This window comes from Salvia hispanica, chromosome 4 (genome assembly GCF_023119035.1).
Source record: "Salvia hispanica cultivar TCC Black 2014 chromosome 4, UniMelb_Shisp_WGS_1.0, whole genome shotgun sequence".
Taxonomy (NCBI): domain Eukaryota; kingdom Viridiplantae; phylum Streptophyta; class Magnoliopsida; order Lamiales; family Lamiaceae; genus Salvia; species Salvia hispanica.
Window position 1 is genome coordinate 9,196,686 of NC_062968.1, and position 18,813 is coordinate 9,215,498.

The window sequence follows — 18,813 nt, forward strand, 5'->3', positions numbered from 1 at the left end:
CGGCGGCTGAACGGCGGTGACAGCGAAGAACGGGTGGCAGCGGCGGTGCCGAGTCCTGCCGGAGAGAAGGAGTTATTGAGCGAGAGAGCGAGAAGAGAGTGAGACGGAGATGGAGGGTGGCTGGCGCTCACCGGCAACGGGCGACTTCGAGCACGCATCAATGCTGGAGCCAAGATCAATTGGAGACGCTGACAGCAGTCAGCAACGAAGCCGGCAGCTAGGAGATTTACGCTGACATCGGCATGAAAAGTGAGATAGAGGAAAGGAAGAGACTTCTCTGATATTTAGAGATCAATCGGGAAGTGAAAAGAGAGGAGACGGCGCTAGTGCAGAAGAGTTTCATGAGAGAGGAAGTGATGAAATTCCGAGGCGAGAGAGAAGAGAAGAGAGGTCACTGGTGTATGCGGGAATTCTCTGAAACTGGAACAAATTATGAGAGAAAGAGAGATATTGTGAGTTAGGGTTTGCATTAGATTTTGATATTTAGAAGAAAGATGGAGAGGGAGAACAGTGCCCATTTGAGTAAGAGGGAGAACACGAGAGCAATGCGATGGTGGGTTTATGGTTCTGTTTAGGGAGCTGAAAATTGTCAGTTGGAGTATTAAGTGAGGATGTTAAGGACGTTGGCCTCATGTGAAAATTAGATGGGAATCTTTGGGCCAACTAAATTAAAGTTTGGGATGGAATAGCTAATGTTTGGGCTGCTGTATCATTTCTTTGATTGGGCCACTGCTGGATAAATTATATTTGTGGGCTGCGGCCTAATTATTTGGTGTTGAGGGACATAAATGGGATCGAAAGCGCGAATGGCCAGCCGACGTCGCTACGACGTCTCTGGTGACCTCAAAATAAATGAAAGAGAAGGATGAATACGATGTGCTAGAGTCACCGAAAATTTTATAAGTTCCTAAGAGAGATTGAAGGGTAAGATTTATACATGCATGCTTTGTTTGAGCTAAATTTTTTTTTCTTAAAGTCTAATTTTAAGCATATTATGTTCTTTCGAAAAGGGGATGATTTCGCATGCTATTTGAGAACGGATAGAAAGACAAGTTGAGGATTTTAAGCGAACGAGGTGGGCTTTCTTTTTAAATAAGGACTATGTCCTAAGTATGTTTATTTTTAAATGGTGCAAAATATGTTTGTCATGCCATATTTTTGTGCTGATGTCGGACCTATCTGAAGTGGCTTTTGCCATGTATGGTTAATCGAATTCGGGTCTGACTAGGAAGTGAGTCCCTACTCAGGCTGGTGTACACCCAGTAGATCGTGCGCTATCTCTTTGAGTTGGCCGGTCTAGTGACTTGGAATGTGGCCACATTCCTTGGCATGTAGTCCACTGAGTGCATCAAGTACTTTCGGCCCTGCATTTGTTTTAAAAACATGTGCAGGTTGAACGGTGACGAGCGCGGTGGGTGTTGAGCATAAAGTGAAGAAGATGTTTATCTGTTCGGAATATGTTGTGTCTTCATACATAGCAGTATTCTACTCTCGAAATGCTTCCGCTGAGTTGTTGTCTTTCTTTTGAGTTCTTGTATTGTTGAGATAATATTCTTTTGAGTTGTTGATTGTTGAGATACTCTGATTTTATTCGAGCTATAACTATTATTTCGAGCTTTGGTCGAGATGTGTCTTTTTCCCCTTTCTTCCCCGCTTCTTTAACCCTCCCCTAGTCGCGATTCACCGTGTTTTCTATCCTTAGAAAATGCGGGCGTGACAATTTAGTTTCTGGTTCTTCTTCTCTGCAATACATCCAATTTGTTCTTGTCTTCGCAGTGAATACGAGAATTGTTTGCTTTATGCAGCTGAAGCTGAGGTGTGTTGAACAGTTCAAAGAAGGGTCTTTGAATATGGAACAATTTGATGAGGTTGATGGCTTTTGTGTATTGGTGTCCCTGTTTGTTCTAGTAGCGGATGGAATTTGATAAAAAAATAATGAGGTTGATGGCATTTTTTGTCCCGTTGTACGCAATTTGCATGTCAGGGGACACCCATGAATTTCGTCGGAGCCAGCTTCTTCTGCGGCTGCCGGCGTAGTTCCTCTCGCACAGTTCTTCGAAATCGTCCTCTTCATCCTCAACAGGAGTCAGTATTGTGGTTTCTCATACCCCCTTGCGTTTTTTCAGCTCGAAGAAGACGGTGGGGACAAAATGGTGAGAAGAAGAAGATGATGACCGAGGACGAAATGGTCAAAATGAACTCATTCCTCTCTCCAGCCGACCCTCAATTATGTATATCCAAACGCCAAGAATTAAATAAAGAATGGTGGGGCCACCCACATTTAATTACAACCGGATTTAATACATGCATTTTGATAGTATTTTTGGGAAAGATATATCTTAGTTATAATAATTAAATTAAAGCATGCTTATTATGCACATATTTATTGTATTCATGGTTTTATTTAAAGTATTTGTAGTTATAATTAGAGTATTTTTGTACATACTATTTAAAAATGATTGTTCCCATAAAAAAAATACCTAGTTTATTAATAAGATTTATAAATCTTGTGAATAAAAGTTATTAATATTATTTTAACTAATAAAATTTATTGTATACTTTTATTAATAAATTTTATTATTTTAATAAATAAAATATATTGTTATTTAAAGAAAATTTATTATATTATTTTGAATAAAAATGATTATTGTAATCAATAAAATTTATTATTATTAAATGATCTATAATGATTTTATAGTATTAAAACATGTGATTACTCAAACTATTTAATCTATTGGATAGATAGGGAGCTTGTTACTTACTCAATTGTACTTCTTCATCGAATTAAGAGTTTTGTTTTTGGGATAAAATTTATATTTATTATGAAAAATCATAGTGTTTAATATATAGTAAAATTTACTCTAATATAGTTTGTTGCAACCAAAAGTTATTTTTTATTTTGGATAAAGTTATTTATTTTTGCTATTTTACAAGATTTATTATAATTGTGAAAAAATAATCATATTAATTAATAAAATGTTAGTACTATTGTTATTATCAATAAAAGCATTATTGTAACAAATAAAAGTTATAGTTCCGGTAAAATAAAATTATTGCTCCAATAAATACAAGTTATTATTTTTATGAGTAAAATTTATTATACTTGTAAATAAAAGTTAAGGTTTTGCCAATAAAAGTTATTGTTATTGTACTGTTTTTTGTACATAATAGTTTTATTATTCTTATGGATAAATAATTTTGATCTGATGAATAAAAAGATAGTAGTATTAATTTTGTGAATAAAAGATGTTAATGAAAGTTAATTTCCAAAACCGTTCTTTTCTTGTGAATAAAGTTGGTGTTTAATAAAAAAAAAGGTTTTTCGTTAAAATTAATAAAAAAAAATTACAATTCTTGTAAACTAAAGTTAGAATAAAAATTACTACTACTTTTTGAATAAAATTTATTTTAATAAATAAGTCATTGATCTTGAGAATAAAAAATAGTTTTCTTGCTAAAAAGTTATTTTTGTAATTTAAAATTATTATTATTCAAAATAAAATTTGTTGCTATTTTGAATAAAATAATTATTTTTAAAATTAAAGTTGCGAAATTTTAAAAATAAAAGTTTAGTTTCTTATAGTAGATAATAATTTTAACTATAACACATAAAAGTTATTTTTTTTATAAATAAAATGAAATGTTCAATATAAATTTAAATTACTCTGATTTATCAATTAATAAGAAATTAACTATTTTTATGGCATATAAAACATAACAAAAGAATAAATTCTTTCGTAAGTAGTAGAGTAACAAATTAATGAAATCAAATTGGAAGTGAAAAACTAGAGCAAACTAAGAACTATATTTTTTTATTAATTATTAATTTTTTAAACTAAAATTTATCGAGTGATAGTAGTACATCATTAAATTATTCGTAAACAAAATGTAAAATAAAATATATAAATACAATGACATTATAATTTTATTTAAATATATATTCATAAATAAATGCAATAAAAGGAAAAAACAAATTAAAAATGTCGATTGTAAATAATGTGGATCTCAAGAAAGCAAATTACTCCCACACATAACTCCAAGACTTAAGCTATATCCTTAAATGGATCTAATTAATATGCACAATCAAATGTAAATGGACGAAGCGTATTTAAAGTACTGTAACAGTAAAGGAATGATGCTCTCATCTTCTCTCCCGGCTTCCAACGCCGGCAGCCCGGAAATCTCCGGCCATAAAAGAAGTCGCCTAGGACAAGAAGAGCCTCCTGATGCGGGAGACATGGTGATGGATGGGACGGAGGCGCCCAAGATGTCTTTCAAAGATTCCCTATTGGGCAACTCAAATGGAACAGTGCCGAACACAGGCTTTGAAGAAGACGATCAGTTCGTCATTGGAGACGATGATGTAACTCGGGTTTTTGATGATATTGGACCTAAAATAGTTTTCAAGGAACGAATCATGAGTCTAGTGGAGAAAAGCATGGAATCGACGGTGGTGGTAAAGCTTCTTGGCAGATCAATCAGCTACAATGCCCTGCAAAACCGATTATGGGCCATCTGGAAGCCAAAAGGTCAGTTGTTTATGATGGATTTAGATAATGACTACTATCAAATCCGCTTCAATAATTTGGATGATTATAAGCATGCCCTTTCAGAGGGTCCATGGACTGTGTATGGCCATAACCTCACCATACAACCATGGTCAATTGATTTCAACCCCCTGCATCCCCATCCGACCAGCGTAGTGGCCTGGATCCGCATCCGAAGCGTTCCAGGGGCTCTGTATAAGGCTAATCTTGTGGTTGCCATAGGAGAGATGATCGGCAAGGTGGTTAAAATAGACCCGAACACGAGCGCAGCTACTAGAGGTCGGTTTGCTAGACTTGCTGTCACGGTGGATTTGTCAAAATCTTTGAAGTCTCGAATTTGGGTTAACGGCAAGCCGTATGACATAGAGTACGAGTCCCTCCCTCTAATTTGTTACGGTTGTCGCCGCTATGGACACCTCAAAACTGACTGCCCAGATTTGAGGGAGATGGAGAAGGAAAAAACTGATAAGGATTCTCATATCGATGAGGTGGCGACAGCAACCCCTGAGCCTCGTGAAAAATTCGGTCCTTGGATGGTGGTTCAGAGATCTGGCTGGAATATGTCCGATAAGGTTTCCGATGTCAGAGATGCAAATCTATTTTCAGCTATTGCGACAAACAAGGAGGATGAACGAGAAATTAGCAATGATATGGATAAGTTTGGTACCATGCAAATAACTTGGAGGATCTTTCGGCGAATGAGAACGTAACTGTAGGAGCTAATCTCGACTCAATTGCTGAGCTGTCACTAGAAGAGTTTCTTGCTATTAAGGAAAAACGCTCTGTAAATGTGGAGCCCAATGTTAGCTCCAAACAGGCTAATAAAAACAAATGGGTTAAGGAAGTTGGCCCAAATCCGACCAAAAGGCTTAGCAAAGCCCAATTGGGTAAGGGAACTAAGGTGCACAAACTGGCCCTTCACCAAGCCTAAGCTAAATCAAAGGTGCACGAATTTGAGACGGGTCTAAGCCCGGTACAGAGAATGGCAGCACTGGAGAAAAGTTCTATGATTGTTGCGTCAAATCTTGATGCTGAGAGAAACACAGTGGTTCGTTTTGGCAGCTCTGAGAGCTCGAACAGGGCTAAGATGGGAGCCAAGGGTTTCTTGTCAAATTCGAGCTCCACTTCAGGTGGTCAGGCGATTGTCTGCAATCAAAACTCCGGACAACAGCAATTCACTGATAAGTGGTGCTCCAGTGATCAACATCATCGCCCACCGTCGGATTCGGCTGTTGCTGATGAAAGAATGGTTCCAGTCTCTGGTGCTTTTGTTGATTTATCGAAGGAGCTTGATAGAGCTGCGGAAATGGGAGGTACAGAAGAGCTAACAGTGGATGCCCACGACATGCTCGATTAAATGCCCAAAAAGATTTCTGGTCTTGTGACAGCTCTTCTAGCGCTGAACCTTCTGTCTTTCATCATAATTATGAAGCTTAATCTATTTGTGTGGAATTGCCAGGGTGCAGGCAAACGAAACTTTGACAGAGCATTCAAGGACTAATGTCGATATCATAAGCCCAACATCGTTGCTCTTTCTGAAACTAAGATAAGTGGCAGCCGAGCTGATGCAGTTATCTCAAAATTCGGGTTTCATTTCTCTCATCGAGTTGAAGCTAATGGGTATGCTGGAGGTATATGGCTGTTCTGGGATGAGTCGGTTTCTTTGGAGGTGCGTTTTAACCACAATCAGTTTATTCATTGTTTTGTTACTAAGGTGGGATACCCCACAAAGATTGCTGTCACTTTTGTCTATGGTAGTCCGCAACCAGTCCGAAGACGCATTCTATGGGAATACCTTAGTATCCTGGCCGAGCAGACAAGGGACCCCTGGATTATTGCTGGAGATTTCAATGCTATTCTTAATCTCGGCGAGAAATCAGGCAGTTCTTCTAATGCTCCTGGCTTTTGTCGTAAATTCCAAAACTTTGTTTTTGATTATGGGCTACGGGATCTTGGTTTTCATGGGCCTAAGTACACGTGGAATAGAGGGCCAGTTCATGAGCGCCTTGACAGAGCTCTCGGCAACGAGCTAGTGGACACCTGCTTGGGAGAAGTAACTATTTTTCATCTCACTCGGATTAAATCAGACCATAGGCCTATTTTAATTGAACTTGGTAAATCAAATCACAACCACTCAACTCGGCCTTTCAGGTTCTTCAGTGGTTGGCTCCAACATGGGGATTTTTGTCGTCTAGTGAAAGATAATTGGACTGACAATGGGTCATTGGTTGATACTATTGCTACTTTCACAGAATCAGCTAAGCAGTGGAACCAAGATGTTTTTGCCAATATTGATAGACAGAAAAGACGGATTATGGCTCGTCTGAAGGGTGCCCAAGCTGCCCTCGAACGCCTTCAGTCCCCTAATATGGTTGCTTTAGAAAAACAGTTAAGAGATGAGCTAGAGTTAATTCTTGATCAAGAAGAGGCATTGTGGAAGCAAAAGTCTCGGGAAGAATGGCTTGAGCTAGGTGATCGCAACACCAAATATTTTCATAGAAAGACTCTTGCTCGTAGAAGACGTAATCGCATCACTGCCCTAAAGACAACTGAAAATGAATGGTGTCATAATGAGGAGGAACTGAAATCGGAAGCTATCAAATTTTATAAGCTCCTCTTCTCGGTTGATGCTCCTTGGCCTGGCTCCCAATCAGAAATCAGTTTCCCACCATTAAGCAAGTTGATCGTGATCTCTTGACTGCTACTCTGTCAGATGAGGAAATCCGTTGTGCCCTTTTTGATAGGAAACCGCTACAAGCTCCTGGTGCAGACGGACTTCATGCTCAATTTTTCCAGTCTCAATGGAAAATTGTAGGCCCCTCAATTTGTAAGATGATCCGCAATGTCTTTGAAGGGGGTGCAATAGACAAGGCTCTTAACAAGACAACCTTGGTCTTGATCCCTAAAGTGGATAATCCTGAAGTAATAACAGAATTCCGGCCTATTAACTTGTGTTCAGTGATGTACAAAGTCACTACTAAAATCATCGTCAATCGAATGACGAACCTCATGAAATATGTTGTCTCTCCCAATCAAGTGAGTTTTATCAAAGGAAGGAGCATCACAGACAACATTATTATTGCTCAAGAATGTGTTCATTCGATGAATAATTGTAAAACTAAGGCAGGTTGGATGGCTATCAAAGTTGACTTAGAAAAGGCCTATGACAGAATTCGGTGGGAGTTCGTTGAGGATTCACTTAAAGATTTGGAGCTGCCACAACAAATAATTCGGATAATTATGGAATGTGTGTCTACTTCTTCTATGCAAATTTCATGGAACGGAGTTTTAACTGAAGAATTTAGACCGGAAAGAGGGATTAGACAAGGTGACCCTCTCTCTCCATATCTCTTTGTTATAGGCATGGAGAGACTAAGTCACACGATAAACAAGGAAGTCGATGAAGGAAGATGGGTCCCATTGAGATTCAGTAGAGGTGGATCTCCAATCTCTCACCTCTTCTTTGCGGACGATCTCGTTCTTTTCAGTAGGGCCTACTGCTCCAATGCGAAGGCGATTAAAGAGCTCCTAGATCAATTTAGCCAATACTCAGGTCATCGGGTTAGCATTAACAAAACTCATCTCTACTTTAGCCCAAACACCGATGCTGAAACTGCTAGGGAAATTGAGAGCATTTTTCACTTCAAGGTTGTGGATAGTCTGGGCATGTATTTGGGTTTTCCTTTTCTTCATGGTAGAGTCGCAGGTGCAAATTTCAGGTATATTATTGACAAGGTTCAAAGAAGGCTAAATGGGTGGTCGGCAGCTTCTCTATCCTTGGCTGGGAAAGTCACTCTAGCCAAGGCTGTCCTTTCTGCCATTCCAACCTATTGTATGCAAGTAGTCATGTTACCTGCTAACGTAATTGATGAAATTGAGAAGCTGATTCGACGTTTTGTATGGGGTGGTTCTGAGCAACAGCCAAAACTCTCTTTGGTTAATTGGAAGACCGTTTGCAAACCTATTAGCTCAGGGGGACTAGGTATACGTGATCTAAAATCACATAACCAGGCATTCATGATAAAGCTTGGTTTTCGTCTAGTTTCAGAGCAGAAATCTCTATGGGCTCGGATTCTTAGAGAAAAATATAAAGTTAGCAGTGCATGCCCAGCAGTGATCAAAAGGAGCTCAAGTTCTTTTGTGTGGCGTTCCTTATCGAAGAGGTCCCCAAAGAGTGAGACTCTTTTTGTGGCTTGTTATGCATGGTCGTCTTCTTACCAATGCTGAGAGATGTCGTAGACATATGGCTGATGATTCATCTTGCAGCAGCTGTGGTGCTTGTGAAGAAAATATGGAACATATCTTTCGTTCTTGTCCCAATGCAGCAGCAGTTTGGGGCTCTCTCGTTCCCCCCAACAAACGCAACAGGTTTTTCTCCCTGCCTTTTGACAGTTGGCTCGTGGAAAACCTTAATGATAAGAATAAAACTGATGATGGTGATTGGGGCTGCATATTTGGTTTGGTGGTGTGGAAATTATGGTCTTCTAGGAATGATATTGTATTTCAGGATGCGAGCTTTAATGGTTCAACAATTATAGCTCAGTGCCGAGCTTGGGGAAGGGCTGTTAGATCTAATGAGATTAAGAAGCAGGCTGTTAAGAATAGAGTCACTAAGCTCATCCAATGGTTCGCTCCCGCTCCGGGCTGCTGGAAATTGAACACTGATGGCGCAGTTAAACTCTCGACAAAAGAAGCATCTGCTGGTGGTGTCATTAGGAACTCAAACGGAGAGTGGTTTTTGGGATATGTCCGACGCCTTGGGGAAAGCTGTGTGTTGACTGCCGAGTTGTGGGCTATATACGATGGCTTAAAGCTTGCATGGAAGCACAAACTTCAAAATGTTGTTGTGGAATGTGACAATATCACCGTAGTGCTCATGGTTAACTCAAGGAGGAATGAAGGCTGCAATTATAGCATTGTTAGACACATTTGGGTTTTGATTGACAAAGAGTGGCATGTAGAGGTTAAACATGCCTATCGCGAAGCAAACCGGGTGGCAGACTTTATAGCTAACTGGGGTTTGAAGATGCACGAAATCTTTCGACTGCTAAACGATCCTCCAGGAGGCGTCGATCATCTACTTCAGCGAGATAGGATAGGTGAGCCTGTCTCTTTGCTGCCTAAGCATTTGTATCTCTAGAGCTTTGGCTCTCTTGTAACCAAAAAAAAAATGTAAAGGACTAAAGGGTAACAAAGTAAATATACAAAATATAAATTTAACTAAAAATAAATTGTGGTGTACAATTACTTCTGCCTCTATGAGATGATAATCGAGTAAAAATTCCATACCAAGTTGGCATAATAAGTTGGTGTGCCTCACCAATAACTAATTGACAAATTGACACCCATATGCCACATCAAATGAATATCAATTCAATAAATCTAATTGCACAAAATAGACAAGTATTATTCATGGAAAGTGACATTATATTACTACTATTAAATTGGAAAATATCATCATAAAATAGTCTTGCAATATAATTACAACATATATGTATATTGACCTATAATGTAAGTACTTAATATTTTAAACATAAAAAGTAATCATATTAGATTATTTTTCATGTCAAGAAAAAAATTCATATTACAACTCTTTATAGTAGTACTATTTTGATGTAACTAAACTTTTCGGTAATCATCAAACTGTTCTATTTAAAATAATAATATTTTTCAGTTTGATTTTTTATTTTCTTATTTTAAAATTTTCATGAAAGCTTTTACATGAAAATAAGAAAATATTGAAAAGTATAATTGATTTCTTAATATACTAACAAATGATAAGTTATAGGCATAATTTTTATTTGGGTAAAGTCTTTGTTTATTTATATAAATACAAAATAAGAAAAAAAAAAAAAAGGGTCTTATTCATAAAATTTCCATATATATATCTCAAAATAGTACTATCAAGGAGTTTTAATATAATTTTTTTTTTCTTGGCATGAAAAGTAATGTAACACCGTATAATTAAACTTTTATGTGTAAAATATTAAGTATTACACAATATGCATATATATTACACACCTATTCTGATATTTTGTGATGACAATTTCCATATTTAATAGTAGTAATACAATCTCACTTTCCACAAATAATAAATGTCTATTTTATGCAATTATTTGTATTGAATTGGTGTTTAATTAATGTGGCATATAGATTCTTTTTTTTTTCCATTGGTCAATTAATTATTAGTGAGGTACACCAATTCACTGTGCCAAACAAGGGTAGTATTACCAAAGTAATACTCCTATTATTTTTTGCGAATCCCACTATCAATCTCCCAAGGAAAATTTTCCTCTTGTGCAGAATTAAAGTAATACTCCTATTAGTTTTCTTTAATTTTTTTTTTTCTTGTGCTTGAATTGGAATGTGGTGGAAAATGAATCCCACTATCAATCTCCCAAGGAAAATTTTCCTCTTGTGCAGAATTAAAGTAATACTCCTATTAGTTTTCTTTAAATTTTTTTTCTTGTGCTTAAATTGGAATGTGGTGGAAAATGAATCCCACTATCAATCTCCCAAGGAAATTTTTCCTCTTGTGCAGAATTAAAGTAATACTCCTATTAGTTTTCTGTAATTTTTTTTTTCTTGTGCTTGAATTGGAATGTGGTGGAAAATGAACATTTTTATTCACTAATAAAGATATCTAAGTTAAATTGAGAGGTAAAGAAGTTTGTGTTTGTGCAATATGTAATGGCTCAATTGAATTCTAATCATGACATAATCAATTAGTAAATGAAATCGATGGTTTTAGGCAATAATTTAACTTGTAATATGAAATATATATATCTAGCTAGATTGAAATCTTGTTGATTATGGGGCAAATGAATGATGATATCGCATGAGATTCTGATACGAGCATATCCATCATATTTCTATAATTTAGTTATCCTTTCATTTGCATATCTTTTCCATATATTGATTTTCTTGCTCATTAAGTTAGTATTAATATTTTAAATAGAAATAGAGTTATTGTTATCTTTAAAAATCAATAAATGAAATAATATATTTAATTTTGCCTTTTATTTTTATTTAATTTTCTGTCTAGAATCCTAATTAACTGGCTATTGTCAACGGAGTGACCTTATCAGATTCTTGTTTTTGCAATTTGAATTAATTAGAAATAGTTATTATAATACCGAGGGTAAAAAAACGTTGTTTTAACTTTTAACATAGGTCATATCAATACAGCAGTATTCAATAACCGTAATTCCATGTGATAAAAAAAAACATTAAATTTCTTAGTTAAATTAAAAGTTGGTATTTAAATTAAAGTAATTCAATTACAATTTAGAAATACAATTATATTTATAGGACCAGATGATGTTTTTATACTCGGTTCAACAATTAAAATGGTAGGGTTATCGATCAATAATTCTATAAATTAGTTCCATAAAATCAATTTATGTTCTTATCATATTTTTTCATAGTATTAATTGCACTAAAAAGAACCACCTCCAAAAACTTAATTTCAACATGTTTCAAGTTCGGTATATACCGAATTTCGGTATGCAACGGTATACCGCGGTATTTGAAAATTCATACCGTTACCTTACCGGAAGATTTCGGTAAGGTATCATACCGTACCGAAAGTCACGGTATATGTTCTTATCATATTTTTTCAGTATTAATTGCACTAAAAAGAACCACCTCCAAAAACTTAATTTCAACATGTTTCAAGTTGTAGGCTGCGCAGCATAAGAATTTTAACCAAAACAATTGTCACAAAGAAAAAAAAATTGGAATTTGATGTAGACTTCGACGTATACGTAGGGTTTTTGAGTCTGTGACAACATAATTAGTAAATTAATTTGGAGAATATATATCACGTAAATATAAATAAAGTATTATTGTGAAAATGTAGAATATAATTAGGAGGTAGGACCGATAATTTTTTATATAAAAATCTTATAAGAACACGCACAAAAATAATGAGTTTAAGTAAAGCCTTATTAATTTATGTCTCTGTCGGATTGATCCGTTAAAAAATTGATCATTTTGGGTTTGGGTTTGGGTTTGGGTTTGGGTTTGGACTGGATTGGGTTCCGGTAACCCATTAAAAAATACTAGTAAAAAATTATGTTTTACTTTTATTCTCTAGGTTCTTATAAATCAAGTTTAAATCGTGTAAATCAGATTTTTATCATGTGAATCATATCATGCTGTTAATAAATTCGGTTCATGTTTGGATTTAAAGATAGTTTATTGGGTTAGTGTTTTAATATGTCAGGTTCAGGAGTTTAGTTATTATCGGATTGACCCAATAACGATCCAACCCACATGATTTGATACCAACCTTTATATACCCCAAATATTAAAATTGTTTGTTTCATAGAGATATATATATACAATTAAATAGCTACACAATTAATATTTAGATTCCAAACCAATCACCCAAAAAGCTAATACTAGTGTATTTTGCAAATGAGATATCCAACAAATCTTTTATTTTTATATTATTAAATAAATAAACCTATAATCCCACTTTCACACTTCAAAAGCTCAACTCGCGCCCTCTCTCTTTGTCTATATATAACCGTCTCTTCCACAACTTCACACACTCATCACGACTGTCTCTGTGAGCAAACATACATATATATACTAGGGAGCATCGTCATAGAGAAATCATGGCGATGAGAATTACTTTTTCGATCGTCGTAGTTTCGGCAGTAATCGTCACCGTGTTTTTCATATCCGGACACTTCTCCGGCCGGTCGTGCTCTGATACCGAAGCAGATTTCAAACAAGTTAAGTTAGTTGGAGCTCCGCGTAGGAGCGGCGATGAGCCAAGAGCTCTGATCTCTGCTGAAATAGCATCCAGAATTCCAGATTTAAGCCGATTTCCAGAGTAAGCAGATTTTGCACATGCCTAAATCTGTACGATCAAAAAACCTAATTAATTACGTTTAGATCTTCAATACAAAGACTGCAATACTCTAATTAAACTGTGAAATGTTGAAAATGCAGAAAAGAGAAAGTGATAAATTGGAGGAGGGATTGGCCAGAGCAAGAGCAGCAGTTAGAAGAGTGGCTTCAATCAGAAACAACAAATCAGTAATTATGGACAGTAATCATATTATATCTTCGTCAATCTATCGAAACCCCACCGCATTTCTTCAGTAAGTATTAATTTCTCCACTGAATTTAATAGGAGGAATTATTCATTTGGAATTGGGGAATCTCATTTTTGTGACTTTCCTTCTAAGATACTCCGCAGAAAAATAAAGTTGAGAATCATACAATTCTTACTAAATGAAAGAGAGTGGCTTCTCAGTGAAGCATATATAAGTGCGCATACTCATTTGTATGAATCATCTTTCCAGTTTTCCTAAGATAGTGTGATTTATGATTTACTATATTGGAAAAAAAAGAGGTCTTTCGTGATTACTTATATTTACAGCATAATTATGACTTAATTTCTTGAACTTCAATCAGGAGTTACAAGGAAATGGAGAGAAGATTGAAGGTGTATGCATCGGCGGATCCAGGTGGGGTCGCCTGGGGTCGGCCGACCCCACCAACCCCTCCGGAGTGCCGCCGGACCGCTTCTTTCATCGGTCCTTCGACCCCGCGACGCCCGTGCCTCCGACCCTGTTCCACGTAGAGAGAGCTGGCAAGGCTGAGTTAGAAATGAGAAATTGAGGCAGCGGCGACGTGAAATGAAGAGAGGGATAAAATAAGTTGTTCAGTTTTTGCTTTCAAGAAGAAAGAAATGGAATGGCGGGGGAGGAGAGAGAGATCGAGACCCAATAATCGAGAATTCAAACACTACTTTGTGCATTTACTACTATATTTACATATTTAAATTAGCTTAGCTGGCAAGAAGAAAAACTGATACATATCCTATTTAATATAGTGTCATATCTTGATTATTTCTAATTTTAAAATGAACTTTCAAATTTTATTGCTTTATTTTTATTATTCCAAATAAACCTAAGTAAAATTTGTTGATAACGATTTTAGCAAATTTATTATAATATCTCTAGATTTTTCTAAATTTAGTTTCTATAATTTAACATTCCAACCATATTATTCACATTAAATTATTTTTAAATTTTATTTATACTATTTAAATTATACTCTTTTATGTCAAGGAAAAAGTTGTTGGTGTATTAACTGGAGAGAAAAAGTTTCCAAAAAAAGAAATGTGTCATTTTAATTGGGACAAACTAAAAAGGAAAACGTGTTATCTTAAACAGGATGGAGGAAGTATTTTTAAAAAACAAATATTTATTTTAATATTATTTTTATTATTTGTTTCGACCCCACGATATTTAACTCCTGGATCCGCCATTGGGTGTATGTATATGAAGAAGGAGAGGTGCCAATAGTGCATGATGGTCCATGCAAAGACATATACACCAGTGAAGGGAGATTCATCCATGAGATGGAGCATGGCAGCCATAGATTCAGGACAAGCAGAGCTGAAGAAGCTCATGTCTACTTCATGCCATTCAGTGTCACATGGATGGTGAAGTATCTGTACAAGCCTAACACCTACGACCTTACCCCACTCCAAGAATTCGTCTCCGATTATGTGAAACTCATCTCCACCAAGCATCCCTTTTGGAACAGAACTCAAGGAGCTGACCATTTCATGCTTTCTCGCCATGACTGGGTGAGAATGAGCACCTAGATGTTCTCCCAGTTTGAAGTTGTTAATCATACTAGTTTGTTGTCGTGCAGGGACCTCGGACCTCGGAAGGAAATGCACACCTCTACAACAAATCAATCCACGTCCTGTGCAATGCAAACTCCTCCGAAGGATTCAATCCTCAGAAAGATGTGAGCCTGCCTGAGATCCATCTCTATGGTGGCTATGTGAACCCAAAGTTGATCTCTCCTCCTTCTCCGACTATCTCAAGGCCCTACCTTGCATTCTTTGCTGGTGGCCTCCATGGCCCGGTTAGGCCGATCCTCCTCCACCATTGGAAGGGCAGGGACCCTGACCTCCACATCTATGAGTACCTCCCTAAAAATCTTGACTATTATGACTATATGCTGAAATCAAAGTTCTGCTTATGCCCCAGTGGATATGAAGTGGCAAGCCCCAGAATTGTGGAGGCCATCTATGCAGAATGCATCCCTGTGATATTATCAGATCACTATGTGCTCCCATTTAGTGATGTTCTGAGGTGGGAGGCATTCTCGCTACAGGTAAATGTTACAGAAATAGTGCGGTTGAAAGAGATATTGATGGCAGTAACCGAAGACGAGTTTTTGAGGCTCAAGGAAGGGCTGAGAGCTACAAGAAAGCATTTTGTTCTAAACCAGCCGGTTGAGAGATTTGATATGTTTCACATGATCTTGCACTCTATTTGGCTTAGGCGGTTAAATCTACGCATTTGATAAGTAAAACTACAATTGATGTCATTATGTATGTATGTATATAAAAGTCCAATTCTTTTTAGTAGTCCCATGCCTGTATGTCTATGTGTGTGTGTATGAACATCATTTGATGGCATTGGATAGGTGTTCAAATATGTCCCTGATGTAGAAATTAGGCCTTCGAGTTGGTCTAGAAATGGTTCTGTCATCATCCATCACAACAAGATCTATTGCACGGTTGCACCCACACCTCTATGCATTTTATGACTCTAGTCTTTCCCACTCTCTGTGTTGAATGCTCGTCCATCTGTATGTGGTACAAAGTATTCGGCAGAAATATCCAAGATTTGATGAGAGAACGTATACATGATAAAGAGGAAGGCAAATATACTTGATATGCATAGTCTCTGCAAGCATTGCTCCGAGTGTGCGGCCATCGATGGGGGTGTCTGATTATGATATACTCCCTCTGTTAGCGATTTAAAGTCTCATTTTGCCATTTCAGAATGTCCATGATTTAAAACTCCATTTGCTTTTTTTTTCCATTTTAGGTAAATGGACCCACCATTCAACTAATCTATTACACTCTCATTAGGGCTGGCAATTTTTGACACGACACGATAACACGACACGAACCGGCACGAAATTAATGGGTTTGGGTCAGAGCTTATCGTGTTCGTGTCCTTATCGGGTCGACCCATTAAGGACACGAAAATTTCGTGTCGTGTTCGTGTCGGGTTCGTGTTATCCGCTAACAATGCGTGTTCGTGTCGTGTTCGTGTTCGTGTCGTGTTCGTGTTATCCGTTAACACATAATATTTTAATATTATTATTCTTATTAACACATAATATTTTAATATTATTATTCTTATTATTTCATTTTTCAATACTTATTTTCGTGTCATTAATGGGTTCGTGTCGTGTTCGTGTCGTTTTGACCCGAAACGGTTCGTGTCGTTAATGGGTTCGTGTCGTGTCCGTGTCGTGTTCGTGTCTGAGGGTAGCGGGTCGTGTTCGTGTTCGTGTTTGAGGTTTTATTAACGGGTCGTGTTCGTGTTTGTTGTTATCGTGTTCGTGTCGTTATCGTGTCGACACGATAACGACCCGACACGCACGATTTGCCACCCCTAACTCTCATTCTATCATAAAATAAATATAAAAGTGAGGCATACATTTCACTAACTCATTTTCTCATTTTTTCTTTACAAAGTCAAAACAATTTCTTAAAATCAATGCCGATTCAAAATGAAACTATAAATGACGGACAGAGAAAATAAGCAACACAAAGCAAAAGGTCTCAAGCAAAAGGACGTTGTGGGTCCCATGCATATGCCTCAATGATGTTGCAGCCATGTTAAACAAGTAAAAAATCTCTTATTACTACCTCTGTTTCTTAAAAATATAAACTATTTTTATTTTGGGACGTCCCTTAAAAATAAAAGATTTCTAAACTTTCTATTTTAGGACGTAGAGCCCACGATCCAATAACTTCTATTATTTTTTCACTTCCTCTCGCTTATTTTATCTATTTTTCTCTTCTTCTCTCTTACTTATCAATTTTTCTCTCTTACTTTACCAATTGTGCATTAAAACACGTGTCGTTTCTAAAGTTTCTATTTTCAAGGATGGAGGTAGTATGAAAAATGTTGGCATCATAATTGGTCAAAGGACTTTGACCAATAATAAATGTGAAAAGACATTTAATGTTGTGAAATTAAATGCAATAACGTCGATCTATGAAGGGTCGGGCTTTTGCACGTGTGTCGTGTGCACGTGTCCCTCCTTTCAACAAGATTTATAATTTTCCCACTAATGCAACAAATATTACTAAGTATAAGCGGCAAGAGCGGGGTCGAACCACAGGGACTATGGACCTACTCGAGATCGTTTCTATGACACAAGCGGAAAAGGGGTCGGCTGCTGCCACGCATTCATTGAGTGGGTTAAAACTCTAATCTACTTGACCTGGCGGAATTAAACTGGACTCTATTTACCTGACCTAGGAGGCGGGAGAAGTACGGAAGGAAAATAAAACACGAAAATATTTTTCATCATTTTAATCAATCATGAAAGCAACTAAAGAAAACAATTGAAACTTACTAACCAAGCTAAGGCTTTCCTAAAATAGGCAGACAAAGTGTAAAAGTAAAGTGGGGACCATTTTTCTCAAACTAGTTGGGCTGACAGAAAAGCTGGAAAACCAAAAAGCAAAAGCAAAAAGCAAATCTGATTCTCTAACTAACTCCTACTTCATCTTTTCCAAACAACCAAGTAAAAACAGAGCATAGAACAGAGCTTCAACACCATTGACGAAATAAAACAGAGCATGCTTCAAAACGAGACATAAATGCGAAATTCAAGCTAGAACTACCAGATCTACGCTACTGGGTCAAGCAGAAAACGTAATGAACACAGATTACCTTGCATGCATCACCTAAACTATCGGATCTCAGGAATCGAGCACGTGAACAACTAGATTTAAACCTCTAAACTACTGGAAATCATGTAAACAACGTGGATCTAAACATCTAAGCCACAAATTGCGAAAAGCATCCAAGAAACATAAGTAAATAGCATCATCAACGTGAAAATAAACACCAAAGCTTCATGAAACTGAAAATAAGTTGAGATCCAAAGGTGAAGTCGTCAATTTCTCCGATGAAACCATTGAACTAAGCTAAGAAAGCAGCAAACTATCTAACTAAACTAAAAGAGCGGTGACGTTAAGCGCCTATGAGAGCTTCCTACCTAAACTACGATAGCGTTAAGCGCTCCTCTTCATTGTGGAAAACTTTTATTTATAGAGTGGCTTTAACTTCAACCCTAAGACAACTTCTTGTCGGTATTTGACCATTTTACCCTTGCAATAATTGAGGATCTTCATGTCAGCACGCCATTCTGTCTCCTTGATCAGGTAGATGACTTTTTCTGCGCTTCACCT

General features: G+C 36.8%; 2 protein-coding genes across 2 annotated transcripts; both read left to right on the forward strand.

Moving 5' to 3' along the window:
- Positions 1 to 4,093: 4,093 nt before the first annotated feature.
- Positions 4,094 to 5,478, forward strand: LOC125220314. The gene is made up of 2 exons (XM_048122472.1): positions 4,094 to 5,210; positions 5,264 to 5,478. The coding sequence occupies exons 1-2, from the start codon at positions 4,094 to 4,096 to the stop codon at positions 5,476 to 5,478; spliced, it is 1,332 nt and encodes a 443-aa protein (XP_047978429.1).
- An 8,003-nt stretch (positions 5,479 to 13,481) lies between these two features.
- On the forward strand, positions 13,482 to 15,893 carry LOC125218005 (probable glycosyltransferase At5g25310). The gene is made up of 4 exons (XM_048119595.1): positions 13,482 to 13,663; positions 13,980 to 14,009; positions 14,841 to 15,162; positions 15,231 to 15,893. The coding sequence occupies exons 1-4, from the start codon at positions 13,497 to 13,499 to the stop codon at positions 15,891 to 15,893; spliced, it is 1,182 nt and encodes a 393-aa protein (XP_047975552.1). The 5' UTR covers positions 13,482 to 13,496.
- The last annotated feature ends 2,920 nt before the right edge of the window (positions 15,894 to 18,813 follow it).